Source organism: Gymnoscopelus braueri, assembly GCF_963280865.1.
Source record: "Gymnoscopelus braueri genome assembly, chromosome: 4".
Lineage (NCBI taxonomy): Eukaryota > Metazoa > Chordata > Actinopteri > Myctophiformes > Myctophidae > Gymnoscopelus > Gymnoscopelus braueri.
In genome coordinates, this window is record NC_137605.1 from 16,060,708 (window position 1) to 16,082,731 (window position 22,024).

Here is a 22,024-nt window from a genome sequence, read left to right on the forward strand (position 1 = left end):
GCCCCCAGTCCCCTCACCCACAACTTGATTTTTGCAGCACTTGTGTAAAACGTAACTCTTTGCATTGGGTATTGTCTTATTGCACAGTAGGGGGTAATTTGGTGGATATTATTTAAGACTGACTTCTACCCGTTAAAACAAAAATATATTATTGAGCATTTGCAGAACAGCACTGTCTGGCCACTTAACAAAGGGTTAACTGTTACTGGTATCTTTCCGCCTTCCCACTCAAATCTGACAGCTGTATTATGCAAGCCTCTGTAATACAAACAGAGAACAAGAAGAATTTATTTCAGTGCCAGACAGTAATCAGTTTCACATTTACTTAAAACTGTCTTGGCTTGCATGCTTGGTCAATAAGCAACTGCACACAGCAAACTTTCTTAAGGGATATAGTGGACAGGAAGCCAGCTTTGTGACAAGATATTTGTGTTCAATAAACACAGTATAGGTGAAGAGGTTTCGGTTTTGATGATACCTCGGGGAGAGGCAGAATGAGGGAACAGGGAAAGTGTTCTAGTTTCCCTTTCCCTGTCACTAGGGACTTACCCCTCTGGAAAGTTGGGGAAACGACTGCACTGCTTGTCTTGGCCTGCATCCACTTAAGGATATACTCTCTATGAACTTTATTCAAGATTGGCATAGGGGAAATACCTTTCCACCTCCCCTTTTCTGTTAATGAACTTGTATCTCCCTGAAGTGCATCTGTACATCAGCAGAACACAATGGGGCAGCTTCAGAGGGTATAAATAACCAGACAGGCCCAGGCCAGGACAAGACGGGACGAGAGGGGAGGGCATGGCCACGGCTGCGCACCAAGTCAGGCCTGTTAATTATAATTATGTCATCAGCACATGACTTGAACATCACCCGCACTGGAGCTCCATTTGAACAAGTCGACTCCTCTCTCACTAGTTCAAGAGTGACTTATTAGGATTTATTAACTGTGGTGTTAGTTACAATCCTGTCCCATGTCCATCTGTCCATTAAGACCCATTTCTCTTGTCATGCAATGACTAAACAGGATGGGTAATTACTCACGGGCACTGGAGAGAGGAAACACATGGAGAATGGAGTCCTTCATGTCATAGTGGTATGGGACGGGGGGTGTTAAGAAGAGTCCGGAGGCCAATGTGTGGCGGGAGTTGGGGGGGGGGGCAAATGAAAAACATACGCTCCAAATCCATGACTAAGCCCTTGGTTGTGGGGGTGTGAGTAGGGGGGTATCTGGGAAAGAGAGCAAGGGGGAGGGTGGCCGAGACAGTCAATGGTGAGGTAAAACGTGTGGTGATGGGAGGGGCCCACACTTAAAGGGGGCTAGACAAGCAAGCAGCACTGAGCACTTTCACTTTAGACCAGCCTCTGTCTGAGTGAGCACACACACGCTCTCGCACTCTCCTGCTGCCTAGAGGGGAAGAAAGAGTAAGAGAGAGAGAGAGAGAAGAGGAGGTCTGTGTGTCTCTCTCGCTCTATCCATTAACAACTGTCTATAGAGAGAGAGAGACAGAGAGGAGTGACTCGAATTAGGCCGGTCTGAAAAATACTGGGTCAACAGGGGAAAGAAACAGGGACACAGATAAGGGGGGAAAGGAGATAGAAAGGCATTGGGAGTCTGTCAAGCTTGAGTTGGGTAAAATCCAAAGTCTGGAAGCCTGAGAGCAACAAGAAGATAAAGATTTGGGAAGTTCTGAAGGAACAAAAGGAGGAATGTAGATAAAGAGATGTCAACAACAGAGCTGGGGGACTGAGGAGCAGCAATCTGAGAGGAGACGCAGCAACGATCTTTGTGTCAAAGACCTCAACACTGAGGAGGGGGAAACGGTGCCTTTCACACAGACTGACACTGAAAGAAGCTTTCTGCAAAGCGACGACACGCAACAAGAGACATGGACAACTGTCCATTCTTATTCAGATAAAAGGATGTTACTGCCAGGTGAGAAATGATTCACGTTGTGCATGTTCACAGCAGGTTTTGCCATTTTTGTTCTGCAGATGTATGGAAAAATGTTAATAATAAAAGTTAAATTAATGAATTAAAAAAATACACAGAATATACAGTATGTCCATTCTATATGCAATTTTAATTTTAACGATTCAATTTAACCTGAAGTAATTCCAACAATTCACTATAATAGTAAAAAAGTATAATTCAAATACAAACAGCAGTAGATGAAGCAGGGGGTAATTGATTGTGTGCTTTTACAATGTTGCAAACCACAGAAAGTTTCCGTCGACCTATCTGAAACTCTCACTCCCCATCTCTCTCTCTCTCTCTCTCTCTCTCTCTCTCTCTCTCTGTGTCTCCATCATGCAGTTTTATTGTTACTATCATTCTCGATGGTCCAATGTGAGGAATGTGAACGGGAACGAGACATTTTCAAAAGCATGAAACATACCATCGACTCCAGCCTAAATGGATTTGTAAGTAAAATCTTTATCAAATGAACAAGCAGGGCAGCTCTTATATGTTATCTGCTCATCGTTATCTGATGAAAGTGATAAATGCACTGCTAATGTCCACTCCCACTAGCCTAATACCAGAAGGTCATTCTGGGCCGGGTTGGAGTTAGACAGATGTGCTGCACGTAATTGTGGCTGAATTGTGGTTCAATTGCTTCCTTCCCAGTTTACCCAAATGTGCATGTTTTTTACTTGTCAAGCTCACAGTATGGACATTTACCTGACTCTTCGGTTATCTATTTCCCCTCTAGCGGATCGTATTTCCTAAAGATTACCGTGTTGTCCACCACTACAAGGACAGCATGCTGTGTGCTGACCGGGTAAGTTGGTAATTAATTGCATGTCAGCTGTTAAGAAGCAGTAAAGAAATGTGTAATGTCATGCTTGTGCCTTTGTAACTGCGTGTGCGTGTGTGTGTGTGTGTGTGTGTGTGTGTGTGTGTGTGTGTGTGTGTGTGCACGCGTGTGTGTGTGTGTGTGTGTGCACGCGTGTGTGTGCGTGTGTGTCACACTTATCTTGACGAATGGCAGGGCATATCATAATAGTAAATTGCTCTCAGCCTATTTCCAGAGACTGCAAATATTAGTAGAACATTAGCTAATGCAAGAGATTAATGTGAACAGTGAACACAACACTTAATGTAAAGTATGTTTTATCCTTGACCTCATCTGCAGGGGAGTGTGTGTTATCTCATGCTAAATGGATCCACAGTATCAACTGATGGGAATCATTCTCTTCCTGTCGTTCTAAGCTATGTCCACTTTACCACTTTATTTGTTGGTGATCAACTGACAAAAGTGTTCTTTTGTGTTTGTTCTTTTTGGAAGTGTTGAAGTTCCAGACGTTCCTAAACAAGAATGTTGTTTTTCTCTGGGGGAAAAAATAAATACTATTCGATCTCACAGGAAAGCAAGTTACACATAGACATACTGTTCTATGTGCAAGACGTGTGAAATGAACAATATAAAGTGTGGGAAACGATAGAGAGTCTAAATTGTGTTTGCTAATGTGTCTTTGGTGCTGTTGTGTGTCTTCTGCAGTGCTGCGTGTTCCCAGCTGCTGTTATCCTCGAGAAGTCTTGGAAAACGCTCCTGGAAAACCTCTGGGTTGAGCATCTAAACTACAAGTTAATCAGCGACATCGTTGATTCGCTGAATATGATCATAGAAAAGAACATTCACGCAAAGGTATGTCTTAAAAACCTCCAGGTGACAGTTAACCCTCAATTGAAACTACTGCAACCACAGCCTAATTTGACGTGATTGTTTACTCTGCAACACAATTTGCCACTGCAAGTTGTTTTATATGATCCTCTCTGTTGTGATCAGTGTATGGATTCATGACAGCTTCTTTGTTTTCCTGTAGATCAGTGTCAAATATTATGACTTGAAAGGTACTAATCTTACTTTATGGTGAAACTGTCTGCAGATTATCATAAATACTATAAGATAAGATCAGATAAGATAAAACTTTATTGATCCCAGAGGGAAATTCATGTGTCATAGCAGCAACAGCGGTGAGAATGAAACACAGCGAGGGGTACTGTAAGAGTAACAGACAAGTATCTAACCAAGATAAATACGAATAAAAATAAAGATAAAATGCTGAGCTGCTGGCCCTAGATATATGAGGGTGAATGAGTTACCATATGAACAGTCTATCAATAAATATAAATGTACGGTGAATATATGAATGAATATACATTATGTCTATTGCTATGCATCTATCTAACACCATTTAATATTTGAATGAATGTGTTTTATTTACAGTCTATCAACAGTATGAGTATACGGGTGGTCTATCAACACTGATTATAGCAGGGAGGGAAACAAATCAAACATTAAATAAGCATGTCAAAGAGAACAAAAGAAAGCAGACTGTCAACAATGAATATGAGAATGGATATGTGTAGAGTTTCAACAGTGAATATGAGAATTAATATGATGGATATTCAAGAGTTAGTATCTGGATGAATATCAAGTACAATCACACACGAGCGCATTCCTCAACTTTTCTGCCTCCCTCCCCCTGTCTCACAGAGATTCCGGAAGGAGAATATAGAATTGGAATTCTCCAATCTGCCCACAGTCAGTTCCTCTCCAGAGGAGCTGCTAAGTAACACATCCCAACTACTCTCTAAATGGATAAAGAGTTGTGAGTCCTCGATTGCGACGTGCCCCGTCCCCAGCTTGGCCCCCGCTGCTCAGATGATATACCCAACAAGGTTTCTGACCACCCGGATTATCCGCAGCCCGGAGGCAGAGAAACACAAGTACAATGGTGGTCCACCATCCCTGACACTTCCAGATGTTTCTGCCTGGATTCTCTTGCTCTGTGGACGGCACCTGTTGCTATAGGCCTAGTAAAAAAAAAGGCAGAAAATAAGGGGTCTCTTCTGTGACGCACATTAAATGAAGACAGCATGCGAGTGCAGTGAGCCTGAGCAGACTGCTGAACATATAATTACCACCTGCCTCTTATACAGACTACCTTCAGTAGCCGGCCTCTTCGGCAGAGGACCAGAGATGAGCATACATGGCTAAACGACACTGAGCTGGCCATCTGATGATACACGAGAGAAGAAGACGACTAAATGCAAAAGAGATTTTACTGAGTGGCACTGAGTGATTGTCTGTTATACTGTGCATCTGTGTACTTGTAATGCATCACCTAAGCTTTAATATGAAGTGACATGCACAGGTTACATTAAATATTCACAAAATGTAGTTACAATTTAGGACACGACAGTGCTCTGTCAGGGTTGATGTCATAGTTTTAAACTCATATCCACACTGTCCAGAGTAAGCCATGAACTCCCACTAGCTAAGCTTTCTGTGCTAACAAGCTGAGCAAGCCACTGCACATAAGGCGTTGTCTCCTTTGTGTGTGAAATGCATTGTTTACAATGAATGTCATGTAAATGCACGTGTAAGACTTTTTGGACTATGAATGTATCATTTTGTACATACTAGTGTACATACAAATTAGAGCAATTTACATACAAATATTGTCTGTTGCTTTTTTGTAGGTTTAATGAACCCTAAACATTTTTTCCCGCTACACTAAATATCTTTGCAGATAAAAGACGATTTGCAATTTCACAATGTGCTGTGTGTGACACATTGTGAGCTTGTAGATCTATTTTTTTGCCCCGGAATAGGTTTCACGTGGTTACGCTTTCATTGCATTTGATATTTGGTATTTTTTTGGTTAAAAGGTGAAAGCTCTATATTCTGATAGTAATCATTGCAAGTTTGTTTTAGTAAACCACTCTCCAGCTCTTTGATAAAAAAAATACATGCTCAGGTGGGTTGCTACTGTCAGTTTCATCCAATTAGGAGACAGTGTGCCCATTTGTCAGCTTCAGTTGTGCTTGTGTTCCAGTTCCAATTTTGTCTGCTCATTTCTGTGTCATCACTTCAAATTTCACTTGTTTATCCTGTATCTTGTATGTGGTCTCTCTCCTGATTGGATAAAGAAAATGAATTTTCTGTTTACTAAAGAGCTGGCTGGAAAGACAGGGGGAGACCCCTGTTACTGAACAAACACTCAGCAATGATTACTATCAGAATATGGAGCCATTTTGTCACTTATTTCAACAAAACATCATCACCTAGGGCACCTTTAGCCTTTATTTAACCACATAATCTAATTGATAGCTCGGGTCCCATTCTCAAGAGAGACCTGGTCAGACAGTAGCAGTCAGTTAGACAGATCTAAACATGGTATGTATGCCTTTTAGATGTCAGGAAATCAGTTTTAACAGTGTGATAGTAATTTATAGTCTCTTCTAGGATCTGCCTCGTTAATCTTTGATCTGTAAAAAGAGGTTGTTGTTGATCGAGCAGCTCTGCAACATTCTTCAAAAGGCTCAGTTTCAGGAGACTGATTGTGTGTGTAGTTATGTGGATCTAGTTTCTATTGACGTTAGCTTACAAGGCCCACACATCCTTGTAAACAAAACTCGATAGACATCATTCCTAGTTCATATATACCTATTTGTTGACAGTTGAACTGTCAACGAATGAATAATTCACAATGTGTGTGTTACTTCAGTGTATTTGATATAGACACCACTGTCTGAAATACAAACCGCATGAGGGAGGAATGCACTTCCGATTAAATGTGGCTGTGGACCTGCAACGTGAACGCTGCTACTACAGTCTACACAAATACAATGTGGCGCTTACACAATACACATGCATGTACATGTGATGATACGGTATGTTACGGATGTCATGCATATCTGCATGATCTCATCGGGCCCTCCTGAAAATACTGACATAAATTTCAAACACTTCCCCTCAAGCATTTTATGTTGAATTGTCTCCTAGCATAGACTGGCCTATCGGAGATTTACTTAGGCTTTTTTTTTACACCAAAGACTGGACTGTTCATGTGAAACTGACATGATTCAGAGCGAGTTTTGAGGAGACTGGATCAGCTACAGTATGGTGTGCTGTGGCAGGTACTTTTGCACTATTAAGTTGGGATATTTTGTCCTTATCACAACCTATCACACTGGATTCCCGATGTTTATTGAACAACTATATTGTTTGCCTCTGGCATCTTTAGGGCCCTTCACCCCACTTTGGCACCAGTGAATTATTTATCAACTTTTTCCTCAATATTTATTTACATATTGTGAATGAACTTCACAATATGTCCCTACCAGTGTGTCATAGTCCATTGTCAATATTGGCCTCATAGTTAACATAAACCTCTGCAGTTTTTCCCAATTTGCTTAATTTTTGTGAAATGATGTCTGTTTATGTTTTGTTACATTCAATAAACATTACACAATGTACATTTAAATACAACAATTGTTAGCTAAAACTAACTATATCAATAAAGGCCTTCTAAAATAACATAATAAGGGTTATTTGTGTAGCACTTTTCCAAAACAAGTTTACAAAGTGCTTCACACAGACATGAAAACCACAGACAAGCAAAGTGTGTAAGAACAAAATGATAGGCGATTCAAGCTAACAATAAGTACATTGAAGGGGTAATAGAATAGAATTTAAGAATGAACACAGTCTAGTTGTCCATTCCTTTTAGTTAAAAGCCATTTTACAGAAATGTAGTCTTTAAACGATAGGTTATGATGTGTTGACCTAGAAAAAGCCTTGAAGCGTTTTAGCCACTTTGTTTAAAAATGTAGGAGATCTACACAACTATAGGCCTACACTGCTCTTATGGACACGTTTTTTTTAAGACAGGAAAATTAGACTGGTATGGTCCTTTAAGCTGCATTCTATACATACAATATGGTATAGAAATAAGCAATTATCTTTTTTGGGGTTTATTATTTATTTATTATTATTATCATTAGCCTATTACTCAAACACCACACGCTGTAGGGTAACCGGAATAGTGGGCACCTCCATGTGAAATTGGCTATTTTGTCCAAAATGTTAATAAATTAAATATATGGAAAACTGTCTTAAGTAATGTGAAGTATACATGATTAGAACAGCTGAAGGGTAGCTGGGTGAAGGGTGTCTCTCACTAGATTGAATTTCACTTCAAAAGCCCCTTTCACACTTGCCTACTTTCACTGAAAACGAAAGTGGTCACACATACACATACACATACACACACACGCACGCACGCACGCACGCACGCACGCGCGCACACACACACACACACACACACACACACACACACACACACATACACAGGCTACATGCCATGTCATGCATGCACGCACACGGGCACTTGCACTGGCACTTTCACTGCAAGTGGGTGAAAGCAAGGGGCTTTTATTTTAAAGGGGGGGCTTTTACGTTTCAAAATGCATCTCCATTTCTCCTGGCAGCGGGGCTGTATGCGCCCAGCTCCATTGTCAAGCAGTCAGCTGAATTCCCGTAAATGAAAGCGGGGGAGAGGCGGAGAGAGAGAGAGAGAGAGAGAGAGAGAGAGAGAGAGAGAGAGAGAGAGAGAGAGAGAGAGAGAGAGAGAGAGAGAGACTGAGGAAGAAGAGAGTGACAGAGAGAGAGTGACTGAGAGAGAGGGAGAGTGACAAAGCGTTAGAGAGAGAGAGAGAGAGAGAGAGAGAGAGAGAGAGAGAGAGAGAGAGAGAGAGAGCAGGGAATGACATGGGAAGGAGCAGGGAGGACAGGGGAGGAGAAGAAGGGAGATGAGGATGGATGTTTATTAACCAATAGTCTTAAGCCCTGTACTTATATAGCCTAGTAGTGACTATATTACAGATCTACAAACAAACAAAAAAAGTAATTTGTTTGACATTTTTGGAAAATGTTTGAATAAAAAGAATCTGGATTATGACAGCCCTGACTATGAAGTAGCCTACATACTCTGAGTATGTAGGCTACTTCATAGTCAGGGCTGCCAACATTGGACTGTCATAATCCAGATTCTTTTTTTGGGGGGGGAGGGGGCTCCCCCAGTGGGGGCTCTGGGGGTCCTCCCCCCCGAAACCTTTTAACAGAGTAGATGTAATTTTGTGTGTTTTGGTGAATTTTGTGAGTTTGATACTTTTATCAGGCTTGCTTTACTAGCATTGCAAAATGATGGGTACATTTCATCCATTAAAACGCTAAAAGTAGGCCTACAGAAATGTATTTGATGACTGAAGCAATGTAAGACCCATCTTTAATAATAACCATTAATAACCATTACTTACAAGTTAATATCTCTGTATGATGGCATGCACTGACCACACCCCCCATCCCAAACGTTTTAACATAGTAGATGTAATTTCCTGTGTTCTGGGGAATTGATACCAAAATTCAAAATTCAGGAGAAATCCAGGAGATTGTCATGATACCTGGAATTCCAGGATATTCCTGCAGGATCCAGGAGTGTTGGCAGCCCTATAGTGCAAATATCAGATTGTTGTGATCTTGTAGATATTCTATTTTTGGAAATTCTGTGGGGGGGATTATTTAAAAAAAAAAATGTGTAAGGATGTCATGTCAGGCAAAAGTCCCAGATCGGTCTGACTGGAAAGAAGGTGATCGACGCTCGTGATTGGCTACTCGGTTGTCTAGCAACAAGGACACCAGCTAGCTCCGCAGTACACGTGGAAAGCTTGGTTTCTATTTACTGCTCAGTAATCAGATCCGGTCTAAAGCCCGTCTACTGTATCCGCTCATTTTCACATTTTTTTACATGCACGAACACGGTCCTGTTACCGTATCCGCTGTAGACCGGATCTGCAACTTATGAAATAAATTGATCCCAGTCTCTAGTCTAGACCAGACCAAAAGCTCCTCACCAGACAACAACTAGCATAGTTATAATAATATATCATCAACAACAACAACAACAATATATATCAACAACAATATATCAACAATCCACCAGCCAATCACCGGCGCCACAGATATATAAACTCTGGCCAATCACAGCGCCACTTTCTGTCAGGGCTATGCATAGAGGTATAGGGGCTATGGGATCAATACGACGTTCAAACCACGTGGAAGCACCACACCAGAAGTAAGCAAACCGTGTTGCCATGTCGGCTTATTATAAGCTACTTTGGGCTTGTTTTTCTGTAAAGTTACTTGTAAATATTAATATTGGTAGTTGCGGGTTGCGTTTTTTTTAGGCTGGTTTCTTAAGTGTAGTTGCTTATTTAGGCTTGTTTCAATTATTTTAATTATTATTTAAACCAGTGGTTCTCAAATATTTTCATGAAAATGTTTTGTGCCAGGGAGCATTTGTGTTGTTAGAATATTTAAAAAAAAATATTCAAAATATTCCACATTTTATTGCAAGAGTTTGTGAGCTTGTAATGTAGATAGGGTTAGAGTGCTGTTTCCGTGGACCTGGTTGCTCATTTGTCTCACACTATCTGGCAACACTGCTGTGCAGCTGTTGTTTCCAAGATGTCTGCGTCCGGGGAAGAAGACACGTTCAGCGAGCACGGTGGGGAGGAGATGGACGAAGTGGACGACATGGACGACGGCGGCAGCAGTGATGATGAAGGCGACATGGAGGTGAAGCAGGAGGCCAAGGAGGACGACAGGGTGTACGTCCCGGGCTTCCAGGCGCTGAAGCCGGGAGAGGAGCTGGAGATGGACCAGTCCGCCTACCGCATGTACCATGAGTGCCAAACAGGCGAGTGGAGTGGCAGCCAGTGGTGGAAAAAGTACTCACGTGTTGTGTACTTAAGTAAAAGTATCAGTGCTGCAATCAATGTAGAAATATTTCGTTACATGTGGAAGTCGGGAATTCAAAATGTACTTTTGGTAAAGGTACAAAAGCATTGGCATCAAAATGTACTTAAAAGTACCAGAACTAGAAAGTACTCGTTGTGCATAATGTCCCATTTCACATGTTTTCAAATGTATCCACAAGTTTCCTAGGGAATTATGGACTTCCTGTCGATTTAATTCCTGATACCTGATCAAATCGACAGGAAGCGATGCCCATAATTCCCTAGGAAACTTGTAAGTTTGGTTATACATTGTAAAATTATTACAATGAGGATTTCACTCTTACTGAATTACTTGCATGTTTCAACTCTTATATAACCACAAGGCAAGTGATTCTAAACTTCTTTTACATTTCAAGGATAATGCATTATACACTGGCCTATTTTATTTACTTTTTATCTCTTAGACATCAATCTAGTAATATTCAGTTGACAGTGAATCTCTGATCAAAATAGACATTCTTGAGCATTCTCTAGACTAGTAGTATTACTATGTAGTAATGGTGAAGATTAAACTTTCCACCATTTAACTGGAGACCCCCTCGGGGTCCCAAGATCAGATGTTGAGAACCACTGCAATAAGCATAATCCTGAGTGTTACTTTAACTCTGAAAGTGTACAAATGTAAACACATTTGGTTACATTTGTACCCTCTCTGAGTTACAAATGGCTAAATTAACAGGATGGATTCACTGTGTAGGCATTGCACCAATCAGTGTGTCACCAGGAGATCATAATGCTGTTTGTTTATGTTTATCCCTCATTAGGTTCTCCCTGTTTGAGCTTTGATGTATTGAGAGATGCGAATGGAGACGGCAGGGAGCAGTTCCCCTTGTCAATGGTGCTCTGTGCTGGCACTCAAGCTGACTCTGCTCTCAGTAATAGGTAAGCTATAAGAGTTGACATACAGTACGTATCCTAATACATGCTGTAGGCACTAGGCAGTTCTTAAACGCATATTAACACAACATTGATGTAGCCATGATGCCCAGCTTCAGTTAGCTGTATTTGCAGCTTCACTGGAGAAGTCGCTGGTAAAAACTCAAGGGGTTGTTAGGAAAGGGCTTCGAATTCAACTTTATTGTCACATCACAAGTTTACAGGTGTGAAAGATGATTCATAAGAGTAAGGAATAGAGATGAAATGTAGGACTAAAACGCTCTTAAGGATATTAGTGGATATTTTATTGGAGAAAATTTGTTTTTGACATTTGAATTGAACCACTTCCTTATTATTGAATTGTTTTTATTGATTTTTCAACACCAACAATACATACATACATACATACATCACAGGACGGAACATAACCATACATTAACAATACCTTAAGTAAATAGACAGTAATACAAAAATTCAAAAATAAACCCAAAATAAATTGAACCACTTTCAACCTAGCCTCGATCTCCAGGCTTTTATTGCTTAGTTTTGCTAAAAAATAAAAGCCTGGCCCAACTATAGCCTGTACTGGGTATGAGGAAGTGTTTCATTTCCCAACCAACCAGAGTGCAGTGGGCGTCGCTCGTAATGTTGTGTTAACGGGGCGGGGGTTGACGGACAGATCGGTGAACCAATGGGATCAGGCGCCGTCTCTCGCCGGCTCTATACACACGCCCCTTTATACACGAAATCAGGAGGGTTGCAGCAGGCTACTTTCAACCTGCTAAGTACAGCAAGTATTAAGGTCGTAACACACGGCAAGCGGTTCACGCGGGCGGTACCGCTCGGAGGTTTTTTTCCTCCTGCGCGGTGCGGTGAAAAGAAAATCTCACCACAACCCAGCTCTTGCCGCGCGTGCACAAGCGAGCACGCGCACGAGAATTTCACGGTGCCGCGCCCGCCTGCCTCACCGCCCCTCAACTTCTCCGCACGTCCCAAATAATCGCCCGCCTCTCATTGAAAATGAATTACATAGGCGCATTGGCCGCTTGCCGTGTGAAAGGACCCTTATAGGGTTTAAAGGGGTAGTTCACCCCCAAAATAACTTTTTTTCTATTGATTACTGACCATCTGGAGCCTTGAATTCATAGATATGTTTTTGTTTTTGTCACATTCCTAAGCCAATAATTTGATTATAATAAATGTGTCCCCATTGATTCCGGTAGGAGACACAAATGCATTTGTGTCTCCTACCGGAATCAATGGGGCTAAATTTATTATAATCAAATAATAAAGGAAGGAATGCGACAAAAACAAAAAAATATCCATGAATTCAAGGCTCCATGGGGTGAGTAATCAATAGAAAAAAAGTTATTTGGGGGGTGAACTACCCCTTTAAGTGGTTTACAGATTTCTTTATTTTAGTGTTTTTTTTGTCTTTATCCATTTTGTTGACCTTTCCATTTGCAGCTGTAGCTGCCTTGCTACTGAGATGACCAAATGTCACCTCAGGGATTTACGTATACAGTTTAATGAATGCAGTTTTATCTTATCTTGAGCTTTTCTATAATCTAAGCTGTACTTGCTCCGCTCTCTCTCTCTCTCCCTCTCTCAGACTGCTTGTCATGCGTATGCGCAACCTCCATGGAACGCAGGTGGAAAAAGAGCAAAAAGACGAGGATGAGGAGAGTAGTGAAGAAGAGAGCGAGGATGAGGACGAGGATAAGAAGCCGCAGATGGAGCTGGCCATGATGCCTCACTATGGAGGAATCAACAGAGTCCGAGTATGTGGCCGGCCTCATATTCACGCCTCACGTTTACATCCCTGTCTGTGTTTGTTTAGTTGTGCTCGAGAATACAGATCCCTAGGATAGGTCAGTGATGTCCAAACCTTTTCACAGCAGACATTTTGACAGGTAAACACAGCCGGAGGTAATGTCATTATTTGTGGATGTGTTTCATTTAGGTGTTACTGTGTGCCAGCATGAAGTTAACTGTACACAGCTGTACAGGAGCTGTCCATGCTGGCACACAGTAACACCTAAATGAAACACACCCACAATTGATGTCATTACTTTCGCCGTCTTGAATTAGGCCTAGAGTAGACACTGTAAAACAGTGCAGGATAATGCTATAGACCAGTGGTTCTTTAAGTTGGGTCCGGGGACCCCTAGGGGTCCTTGAGAGGGTTCCTGGGAGTCCCCAGCTAAATGATATATAGTTGGGAACCAAATTGACACTTACAAGTCTGAACCACTGCTATAGACATACTTGAGACCCTTATGCTGCATTCACACTGGCCGCTACAAAAGATGCAAAGTGACACAGCAAATCTGTCGCTGACTCGTTGACGTCAAGCATGTGTCCAATAAGCGAGATAAATATACGGGAAAATATAAAGCCTGGGGTTAAAAAGAACATGGAACTGGCTGACGGAAATAATTAGTTTCCCCCCCCATTACAAGCAGGAATTGTGGGAAGAGAGGAGGTGAGTGGAAATGGTTAAGCAACACCTGCTCGTGTAGTTTGTAGTTGCAGTTGAAGCCTCAGCTCAACTTGCATTGCAGCTTTGTAGATGTTGTAGTAGCTACAAGCGCCGGGCATCGTTTTGTATCTTCTTGTTGCTGGCTTCCATTGAAAAGGAATCTTAGCCTGTAGCTTTGTAGCTGCCTGTGTGGACGCAGCATTACAGTACAGGTACGTGTATATATTCATGAAGCATTCAGTAATGAACGCATTTCTTTGCTCTCAGGTGACGCAGCGTGAGGACCAGCCTTTGGCCGCGGTCTGGTCAGAGAAGGGTCAGGTGGAGATCTTTGACCTACGACCTCAGGTTCAGGCGGTCCACAGCTCTGTCTCCATGGCAGCCTTCATCAAACAGCAGAAGGAGGCCACTCCCCTCTTCAGTTTTTCGGGTCACATGACGGAGGGCTTTGCGATTGACTGGTCACCCAAAGTACCTGGTAAATGGGTTTGGGGCGCTACATTGAAAGCAAAATGTTTTCATACTTGCATATCTAGTGGATTAATATGAGAAAGACTATATTGATTGATTGATACCACTGCATTTAGTGCCAGCGGTTCCCAACCTTTACTGGATCAGGGGCCCACTTGAAAATCATGAAAGCGTTCGCGGCTCGTGCCTGTTTAATTATCAACAATTGATAGTGTTTGGGCTTGGACAGTGGTGGGTTCTACCGTCAGATGCTGTGTACGCCGTATACCTTGAGATTTTTTTTCGTCGCCACCGTACACCTTCATAAACTGTTCAAAACAGCGTTTTTTACATTTAATTCATTATAGACGCGCGCATGCCGTGCGTGTGGGAGGCAGGGAATAAACATAGTATACCTTCATAAAAAAACTAGAACACAACACTGGGCTTGGATCAATGAAACTAACACAGTATACTTTTAAGTTCCTATTTATCGTATCACAATGAAAACAATTTTTTATGGGTTGAAAGAAAAATAATTATATTATCAATATAATCTTGTGTTATACAAATTATTTAGGGCCCACCAGTTGGGAAATGCTGCAATATACTGTAGGTTCACAGGTCTATGGCCTGGACACTATGCCCCTAACCATATACTAACTAGACCAACATTCATGACATTAATATTGAAATGTTGGTGGTCTATGAACTGAAGTCTGGGGCTTTATGTGCTCTAGATATCTAATACATTTCTAGCCTGTAAAGAGTACATTTTGGTTCACTATACAATTTCAGATGCCCTAAACCTTTTCCACACATGTAGCTCAACACATGTATCATGCTGACACATGTAGCTCTAAGCACAAAGACAACCCGAGTGCACTCGGTTAGAGTTCAAAAGTTGACAACTCCAGTCCAGGTGGTAAAGAGGTTTTCTTGAAGTCAATAACAAGTCATAGACCGAGGTAAGGAACCCTATTAGGCAAACTCTGTGAACTCCAAGCATACTCCAGACTGGTCCATTTAACTACACCCTGAGGAAGACCCATGTGGGTCGAAACCGGTCGGCATCCTTTGGTGTTTTTATTGTTTTTAACCCATTTAGACCTGAGGCAGATTCTAAAAACGGACCTTTTTTTCTGAAGTTTTTATGAAAAACATATTATTATTCCAAAAATGTAAAAGAATGAGACAGAAAGACAGACGCATTATTGACTTGAAAGGTATAACAACGTAGATGTGTAACGTTTGCAGCCAGAGGCTCTGGTTGCCCCAGGTACGATTCCAGGCCAGACCAGCAAATGTGTCGATGAAATGAAATTTGTCCCTGAGCAAGACTCTTAACCCCTAATTGCTCACAGGCCCTCATTGGAAACAAGACCGTAAGGACTTTCATGAACGGACCTGTTAAAGGAATTATCCTTAATCCCCATAAACACTGATGACTGATGTATATTAACTCTTTCAGTGCCAATGAAATAAAAAAAATATTGCGAACTGTGCCAGCATTTTTTTATCTTATTTTTCAAAGTAAAAAAAAAGTGCTTAGGGCGCGCTCTCAGCAAAAGTTGGCTGGCCACTGTTAAACGCAGGTTGTGCGCGGCCACAGTTTTTTGCAGCCAGCGGATTCTAAAAAAAACGCTGTGACGCACCTGTCACTCACATTCAAGACCGTCCCCGTAGCCCGCACCGCCTACTGCCTTGACGTTGCCAGGCAACCACTGACGCACATCAGCATCTGTCACTTGCTTTCAAGCCCCTCCCTCCCCGTTGCGTTGCCCGTAGACTAGCTTTGTCTGTAGCCCGGCCTGGTTACGTTGCGACTTTATCGAGTTTATTAAACTTTATTATAGGATGGACAGGCGGAGGGCACTTGCCCTTGCATTATTGGAAGGGGATGAGATGCAACAGCTACAACCAGTTGGTCCACAGAGCACCATGTTGCTTCCTGAGTCTTGGGACGGAAAATCAGCTCTTTTATGCTTCAAATGGACAAGTTGCGTAGAGCAGATAAACGCAAGGTCTGCGCGACAAGCGGAAAAATCCGCTCTTGCGTGAATCCACGCATTTACATTGACAATGCATTGGCAGATTCTGCCCCAGAGGTAAAATAAAAGTGCGGTGAGAGCGCGCCCTTAGGAAGCGAGATACAGCCTTTTTTAGTTATAGGTTAAACAAAGAGTGGATGGAGCTGCAAATCTTCAGATAATGACATCTTGGGTTCTGAACATTTTTTTCCAAAAAAATTAAATTAAATTAAAACTCGGGATTTCTCGTTCTGGCACTGAGGGTATTCAGATAAAACTCGGGATAACTCGGGGCCTGGCACTGAGAGAGTTAAGGGGTTATCATCTGTTATTTAATTTCTATGGGCACGACAAACTAGTGCTGAGCACTGTATCGATATTATAATGTGATATGAGACTAGATATCTGGGATTGAGAATAACTGTGATATGGCACAAGTGTTGTCTTTCTGGATTAATCACTTAAGCCCTATTTTATACCAAAACAAATAGATTTTTTGGGGAAAAGTAAAAAAAAAAAGTTAGATTATCATCACAATATCAATATAGAGGCATTTGGTAAAAAATATTGTGATATTTGATTTTGTCCATGACTAACTCTTTGTTTTCTGGCTGTAGGAAACAGTAGTGCTTGTTAATCATTGCAACCGAAACGTTCTAAGCAGTCCTGTATTTAAAAGAAGATATTTCAAAACAAATGTCATTGGGTTGATGATGTGTAATGGTGATGAGGCTGAAATGCTTTAGTTTACTCCATCGTTGTGTTCAACAGGCCGTCTGGTCAGCGGCGACTGCAAGAAAAACATTCACGTGTGGGAGCCGCAGGAGGGAGGGACAGGCTGGAAGATTGACCAACGGCCGTTCAGCTCGCACAGCAAATCTGTGGAGGACCTGCAGTGGTCGCCTACAGAAGCCACGGTACGTAAGCTCAAGAAGCAGCTGTTTTGTACTGCCCTCTGATTTATATAGCAATGGATCAGGCTTCTAGTAATGGCAGTTGCCATCAGATGGCACTGTTGCCAACTTCCATTGGTAGATAACTAAATCCTTTACCCACTGACCTGGTGTGCTACACCCAGTTCCAATATCTCCAACTGTAAACCCCACTGTTATGGGGAAAGTAAGTAGCCTTGGGAACCAACAGTTCCTGAGCCATGTGACCCAAAGGTCAGGAGCCTATCTATTTTCTTAGTGTGAGGCAGCTTGATGTACATGATGATAGTATTTCACAGGACTTAACCCCCAATCCAACCCCTGATGCTGAATGCCATTGGGTACCGTTTTTATAGTCTTAGGTATGACTCTGCCAGGGATTCAACCCCAGCCTCCCAGTCCCAGGGCAGACACTCTAACCACAAGGCCACTTAGCTGAACTTTACCCTTACCCGGGGCTAAAGGATCACACATGTACCATCATGAGCACGGTCATCACTACTTTGGTGTAGTCAAGTTGACTTACTTGCTGTGCCACTGGTATATATGTCACAGGTAAATTGGCATTCCAGGTAGATTGGAAGTGGAGCGCTTGTTTTTAGGCACGGGGTGGCGCTGCGAAGCGGGGCTTTTCGAGACAGGGTTTTTTACGCAAGGCTCGTGAGGAGGAGGAGGAGGAGGTGCGATGCGGGGCTTTGATACGAGGCGGCGCGAGGAGGAGGAGGAGGAGGCGTGATGTGGGGCTTTGATACGAGGCGGCGCGAGGAGGAGAAGGAGGCGCGATGCGGGGCTTTGATACGAGGCGGCGCGAGGAGGAGGAGGAGGCGCGATGCAGGGCTTTGATACGAGGGGGCGCGAGGAGGAGGAGGAGGAAGCGCGAAGCGGGGCTTTGATACGAGGCGGCAGGAGGAGGAGGAGGAGGAGGCGCGATGCGGGGCTTTGATGCGACGCGGACCGCACGTGATAATAGTTATTGTCCATGACGGAGGCGCGCCGACTCAGCAGAGCTTGAGGCCGAGGAGGTTACTATCATACAGTCTATGGTTGGTTACTATCCAGTGTCCACGACGACACACATGTGTGCGTGTGCATGTGTGCGCATGCACACACGCACACACGTGCGCACACATGCGTGTGCATGCGCACACATGCACACGCACACACGCATGTGCATGCGTGTGGATTCAGTGTGCATTCATTGCCCTCTAGCGTTGGTTCTACAGAATTCCCTGGGGGGCGGTGAAAACAAGCGCCTCTTTTCCAATTTACCTGGAATGCCAATTTTCCTGTAACATATAGACGAATCTATGTGCTCCCCTGGTGCAATCATAACTGCAGTGTCAGAATGCACACCGCAGCAGGAGTCTGACACCGCAGCGCTCTGTGGATTCGTATGAGACCCCCAAGAGCTTGTAGTCAGCTTTTCCAGTCAGAGGAAACGGGTTGAAGTTTGTTTAGATGGCACTAAAACTAGATGATTCCAATATGTGGAATCTCATCCACATATTGATGAGATTCAGTTCCTTGTTTAGGATAGCCAAGTGAAAAGCTACAGTTTTGTGCCACTCTCTCCTTCGCTCCCAGGTTTTTGCATCCTGTTCAGTGGATCGATCAGTCCGTATCTGGGACGTCCGTTCCCCGCCCAACTCCATGCTTTCGGCCAATGAGGCACATTCCTCAGACGTCAACGTCATCAGCTGGAACCGGAGCGAACCATTCATACTGTCGGGAGGTGACGATGGCATCCTAAAAGTCTGGGACCTTCGGCAGTTTCAGGTAAAACCACCATTGACTTTCATTATAAAATTAAATATTTCAAAAGGTATGAAACAGACAGTATGTGAAAGAGAATTTAGCTAGGTCATTTAGTGGAGGTACAGTGGCCCAGTGGCAGTGTGCACAAGAACTTTGACAGTGATCGTCCAGTGGTTTGCAAGACTGGCTCCGGACACACAGACTGACCTTCTCATAGACCATGGGTTTTCAACTGGTGGTCCGTGAAGGTATTGCATGTGGTCCCTGACCATGCATTTAGTTAGGAAAGTGAAGATTTGTATTTTATTTTATTGACCACTTGTTGAGAAACAGTGCAGTGCATATAATGACGCGTCAATGTTATCAGTTACTGGGAAATCTGATGTGAAGAACTTCCACAGAAATGGGAGTTAGGGCGCGCTCCCACCGCACTTTTATTTTACCCAAGGGGCGGAATCTGCCAATGCTTTGTCAATGCAAATGCGTGGATTCTGGGGAAAAATGCGCAAGACCATGAATTTGCATTGACAAAGCATTGGCAGATTCCGCCCCAGAGGTAAAATAAAAGTGCGGTGGGAGCGCACCTTTAGGGCGTGCTTTGGAACAAATGTTTGAGGAGACTCCACTGCATCCATCTCCAACATTCTGCTCCTGACCCTGGGTTGTTACACAGATGTCTACACCACAATCTAATCTCATATCTATCTTTCTTGTCCCTGTTACTCAGTGGTTTTGGATTACCACACACACACACAGGTCTCCTGTTTCTATCTTCACTTGCCATGATAATCATGAAGTGCAGAAGGTTGCAGAGTTTCAAGAAAGCCAGTCCTCAGATAATGGCCTCTCTCACTGCACGCAGCAGAAAAAGATGGAGAAGATATTGTCCCAGTCGGTTTATCAGTCATCAGTTTAGGTGTAAAGCCCAGCGCAGAGCCTAGATAGAGTAGAGTGAAACTCCCTGTAGCTTATTTGAGGTCAATTCATACTGTAGGTCCTACGGGATAGAACTATAGAAAGTGCAAGTCAGACTATTAACAATAATTAACTATGGGTGTTCTTTTGTTCAAGCTGTTGGTCCATTCCATTCCCATTGTGTACAAAGTACAATGTAGAAAGTGATTTGGTCAGGGGACCTGCATTCAGTATCACAGTAAAGTGCTAGTGCTGAGTGATTTCAGCTTGATTTAGGTTAATTTTTTTTTATTGAATGCCATTTCATTCAGTTAAAAGCTACAAAGACACATCTACAGTATATTAGAATATTTCAGTCATTTGTTAGTAAAACATTCCTGTGTGAATTGAGCCTCTTTGCAGCCTCCTGTTCAATGTATTAACTTAACAAAAATGACATTTTCACATTTGAACTGAAAAGGGTGTCGACAGATTGTTTTCCAAAAAGTGGACCCAGGTTTTTTCGGCATGGCTCTGTAGGAGGCGAGCTGTCTAGAAATGGGTCTGTCTTTCTGCGAGTCTGTCTTGTCAGGCTACTCTCGCAAACAACTGGGCTTACAGTATAAGCGCCACATTTCTTGTGAACGTTGCAAATATACCGAGCAAGTACCTCCACCTCCACACATTATATATTTTTTAAATATCTAATTGAATCAATTTCAGTATGGAAGTCATTGTGACTCGGATCGGGCTGAAACCTTGCCCAAATATGGACTTGTATGCCATTAGATACATTATAGATGACTGACGTCATATAGCTTGGCGCTATGAAGTCTGAGATCCACATGGAAGCCACGCCGTTTAGACCCTGTCCTGTTACACTCTTGAATAATTACACTGAGGATTTTATACTTTATACAGTTTGCAAATAAGGATGTTCGTTCTGTGTTTTTGTTTATGTTTAGTCGGGATGTCCCGTGGCCAGCTTCAAGCAACACAGTGCCCCCATCACATCGGTGGAGTGGAACCCCGTGGATTCCAGCGTGTTCGCTGCCTCGGGTGCCGATGATGTCGTCAGCCAATGGGATCTCTCGGTGGAGTCATGTGACGTGGGTGCCAGGGCAGAAGGGGTTAAGAATCTGCCCCCACAGTTGCTGTTCCTGCACCAGGGTCAGTCGGAGGTCAAGGAGGTCCACTGGCATCCACAGCTGCCGGGTGTCATGATCTCCACAGCCCAGTCAGGATTCAACTTGTTCAGGACGATATCAGTGTAGTGTGTTTGTGTGTCAGTGTGAGTTAGTATCAGTGTAGCGTGTGTGAGTGTGACAGAGAGAAAGTGATTGTTAATTCATGCCAGCAAATTAAAGGTGTGTGTGTGTGTGTGTGTGTGTGTGTGTGTGTGTGTGTGTGTGTGTGTGTGTGTGTGTGTGTGTGTGTGTGTGTGTGTGTGTGTGTGTGTGTGTGTGTGTGTGTGTGTGTGTGTGTGTGTGTGTGTGTGTGTGTGTGTGTGTGTGTGTGTGCAAAAGAGAGATGTGCATGTATGTAAAGTACATGCTTGATAATATGTACAAGAGACTATTATCATATTGGAAAGTGACTACATTGGAAAGTGTACCATTCTGTTCCATTTTATAGATCAGAAGAATCTTGGTAATATAAAATCTGAACAATGACTGAATTATGACTTCATTATGAATAATCTTTAAAACACAAAAGGTTGTTACTGTCGTTTGGTTTCACAGGACAGAATAAGTAAACACATTGGCTCCAACCATGTAATGTATTTTTACATTAAAAATAAACCCTTTTCAACACTCTTCAGTTGTGTGAAGAGCTTATTGTACCGGAAGTGCACCTTCTCTATTTTCAGCATTATGGTTTTCTGGGTTATGGCTTAGCCACAGGGTTCATACTTTTTGAGTAGGGCTGAAAAGCTGGTTAAAAACCTGGAAGAATT

General features: G+C 42.7%; 2 protein-coding genes across 2 annotated transcripts; both read left to right on the plus strand.

Annotated features, from left to right (window-relative positions):
- Positions 1 to 1,345: 1,345 nt before the first annotated feature.
- Positions 1,346 to 4,984, plus strand: LOC308083879 (uncharacterized protein). Its single transcript, XM_080426290.1, has 5 exons — positions 1,346 to 1,933; positions 2,315 to 2,421; positions 2,712 to 2,780; positions 3,501 to 3,647; positions 4,500 to 4,984. Exons 1-5 carry the CDS (start codon positions 1,921 to 1,923, stop codon positions 4,815 to 4,817), a joined length of 654 nt encoding a protein of 217 aa, XP_080282416.1. The 5' UTR covers positions 1,346 to 1,920; the 3' UTR covers positions 4,818 to 4,984.
- Positions 4,985 to 10,301: 5,317 nt separating this feature from the next.
- On the plus strand, positions 10,302 to 21,481 carry grwd1 (glutamate-rich WD repeat containing 1). The gene is made up of 7 exons (XM_080425687.1): positions 10,302 to 10,548; positions 11,413 to 11,530; positions 13,137 to 13,305; positions 14,274 to 14,484; positions 17,258 to 17,403; positions 19,003 to 19,194; positions 21,033 to 21,481. Exons 1-7 carry the CDS (start codon positions 10,317 to 10,319, stop codon positions 21,339 to 21,341), a joined length of 1,377 nt encoding a protein of 458 aa, XP_080281813.1. The 5' UTR covers positions 10,302 to 10,316; the 3' UTR covers positions 21,342 to 21,481.
- Positions 21,482 to 22,024: the final 543 nt, after the last annotated feature.

Coding starts and splice junctions, on each gene's coding strand:
- grwd1 (XM_080425687.1), top strand. CDS start 10,317: ATGTCTGCGTCCGGGGAAGAAGACACGTTCAGCGAGCACGGTGGGGAG. Junction 11,531..13,136: donor GACTCTGCTCTCAGTAATAG/GTAAGCTATAAG, acceptor TCCCTCTCTCAG/ACTGCTTGTCATGCGTATGC. Junction 13,306..14,273: donor GAGGAATCAACAGAGTCCGA/GTATGTGGCCGG, acceptor CTTTGCTCTCAG/GTGACGCAGCGTGAGGACCA.
- LOC308083879 (XM_080426290.1), top strand. Junction 2,422..2,711: donor ACTCCAGCCTAAATGGATTT/GTAAGTAAAATC, acceptor TTTCCCCTCTAG/CGGATCGTATTTCCTAAAGA. Junction 2,781..3,500: donor GCATGCTGTGTGCTGACCGG/GTAAGTTGGTAA, acceptor TGTCTTCTGCAG/TGCTGCGTGTTCCCAGCTGC.